Below are 2,567 nucleotides of genomic sequence, written 5' to 3'. Positions count from 1 at the left end.
TATATATATATATATATTTTGATCAGAACCCATATATTATATCATTGATAAGAATTAGGACGAACCACAATAACATGTTATAGATATTGGATTCATCTCGCCTGTGAATAAATATGATAGTTTCTTCTGCTAAAACAACCCCTTTACATTCAACTCCAAAATCAAGTCTGATCATATTCAAATCATAACAAGATTCAGAGATTGAAAGCATAGAAATTGAGAGCATACCCCTAAGCATTACAAGAGAAATAAAAATCGTTTCATAAAACGAAAAGAGAATCATCACATGGATGAAGGAAAATCACCACAAAAGTGAAGAAAAAATCACCAAAAAGATGAAGATTATTACTACACAGGTAACTGACTAAAGAAAACAAAACCTTGATCCGACCGTTGGACCTGAAAAATTCAGATCAAGGTTATTCAGATCAAATTGGCCAGATCAAGGTTAAAGAATAGAAATGTCTATTGTAATAAGGCTGCTGACAGTTTAGCCAGGCATAGAAGGATTTTCAAAGTTACTAAAACTTTGTCCTTTAGATTCTCCTAGTGTTATTGCTAAGACAACATTTGGCCCGGTTTAGCTGATCTGAATCGATGAATTGGGCTATAACACCAAAAGGTCCAAAACAAAAGGGACGAGCTATCGCCCCTTGCTAGGCCTGTCCCTGAAATAGAGAGTTTAAAACCTAAACCTAATTCAATACAATCAAACCATTTTCTTTTATTACAGAAAACGAATCAAATCATCGAAAATCTCTGCCTCTTTTCGCTTCTACAATAATGGGAGGAGGTAAAGCTTATAAGAACAAGAGGAAATCGTTGTATCCTAGGAGGATTTATGCTCGGCCGAGGCGGAGAGTCGCTAATCCTATTACACCGGCGATGACTGCTGCGCGCAGAAGGCGTGAAAAGGATTTATCTGTTGCCGAGAAGCATGTCAATCATGGGTACCGATTGATATACACAAGTCATACGTAAGTAATCTAATTTCAATTTCAAATATTAAATGTTTTAGGTTAGCCGTTTTATTATATACCGGACTCGGTTAAACCCTAGAAATTCAGGTTGTTGCTGGATCCAAATTTCTCCTCATTTTCAGATGAATCTCTTTCAGAAGGAGAGGTTTTATGTTTCAATCTGATGACTTATATTTTTTGAGTAGTGGGTTTTTGCTTTCAATTGCATTTGCTAAAAGGAAGGATTAATGGAAAATTGGGGATAAGTCTTTGGATGTAGTACCATTTCTTGGGTTAATGCGTCTATTCTTGATGTGCTTGCATACAGTGCCTAGCATATTCATCTAAATTCTTGCTATTATTAGACAATGCATATGAGAAATTATAGGAATCATTAGTTTCTCTTCTCTAGTCTCAACATGCTTGATTAGGTCTGGTTTTAGATCTTCTTCACTCACTCCATCAATACACCAGGTCTGGTGATTTCTTTATGAGCTTGATTGGGAAATTGAGTATTGTTATGTTTCCCAATGCCTTTTTAAGGAAGAATTACTTTGATCTTTTGCAGCAATAGGTTCAAAATCATAGCCGATGATGTCAGACGTCAGTTGGAGAAAAGATGGAGAGGTCTTCTTGTCTTCAGGTGGATATTGAAGGTATATCTTATAGCTAGCTTTCTCTTGAAATAAAATTAGAAAAAAAAATTAATCTCCGGATCTCACCTTGTATTTATTATTTATTTCTAATAGCCTGGGAGTAACATTGCATTTCAAGTCGAAGAGAGACCTTCGCTCAGTACCGCTTATAGGTTGTATAGATCACACCAGGTAACATCTCCTTTCCTTTTCTGTCTTTGAATCTCTCAAATCTGGAAAAAAAAAAGAGATCTGTCTAGTCATACTTTAGTTCCTTCATTTTTTCAGCAGGGGGACTGGGAGCTCAGTCAAATGACTACATCTAGGCACAGTAGAAGGATCTACAATGATGACCTCTCAGATGAAGTTGGCCTTCACGGAGGTATTGTTGGTACCTGAACCAGATGAAGTTTGGTCTCGTTTCTTGAAACATCATTCTTCTTCTTTTTTTTTGATCTTGCATCAGTATACTACTTACAGTGGAACTAGCATCTTTCGTTTCAATTCTAGCCTGTATTACCTTTGTCCAACTGTTGATTGTAATACCCTGCCTAGATTTCAAGGGTATTTTTCTCTTTTATCAAAACGGTATTGTCACTTCGTATAAAGGCTATTTTGATAATTCTGTTCTTCTTTGCATTGGCTTACCTACTTAGTATCTGTGGGAATATTCCTTAATTTCGTTGAATTTGTTAGCTGATTGATTGATTAGAGTTTGTGTTGTTCATCGATAGTAAATTCAGCCACCTTGGTCCACATTTGTTGGCTAGGTATTAGATTTTGTTTCTCTTTAATGTATTTAAGGAATTACCTAATTACTGTTAGGAAAGAAAGGCTAATTCTTTAGCTTGGTACCTGATTGAAAACTAGGACTGACTAGTTTTGGTAACGATAGTTAACATTAGTTAGACCTAGGTAGGAAACAGTTAGCTTCTCAATGTCAATCTTTTGCTACGCATGGTGCTGGAGGTTG

The 2,567-nt window shown here is 36.0% G+C and overlaps 1 protein-coding gene across 2 annotated transcripts; it reads left to right on the top strand.

The window, feature by feature from the left end:
* The first annotated feature begins 706 nt into the window (after positions 1 to 706).
* On the top strand, positions 707 to 2,241 carry LOC113344480. Of its 2 annotated transcripts, none has more exons than XM_026588444.1 (4): positions 707 to 977; positions 1,528 to 1,615; positions 1,709 to 1,786; positions 1,886 to 2,241. In XM_026588444.1, the coding sequence occupies exons 1-4, from the start codon at positions 784 to 786 to the stop codon at positions 1,991 to 1,993; spliced, it is 468 nt and encodes a 155-aa protein (XP_026444229.1). In that variant the 5' UTR covers positions 707 to 783; the 3' UTR covers positions 1,994 to 2,241. The 2 variants fall into 2 exon arrangements, with proteins under 2 accessions (XP_026444229.1, XP_026444228.1); XM_026588443.1 differs by having other exon boundaries at positions 710 to 977; positions 1,883 to 2,241.
* The last annotated feature ends 326 nt before the right edge of the window (positions 2,242 to 2,567 follow it).

Source organism: Papaver somniferum, unplaced genomic scaffold, assembly GCF_003573695.1.
Source record: "Papaver somniferum cultivar HN1 unplaced genomic scaffold, ASM357369v1 unplaced-scaffold_7627, whole genome shotgun sequence".
NCBI lineage: Eukaryota > Viridiplantae > Streptophyta > Magnoliopsida > Ranunculales > Papaveraceae > Papaver > Papaver somniferum.
Note: the sequence above shows the minus strand (reverse complement) of the source record. Positions and strands in the feature narration are given on the sequence as shown.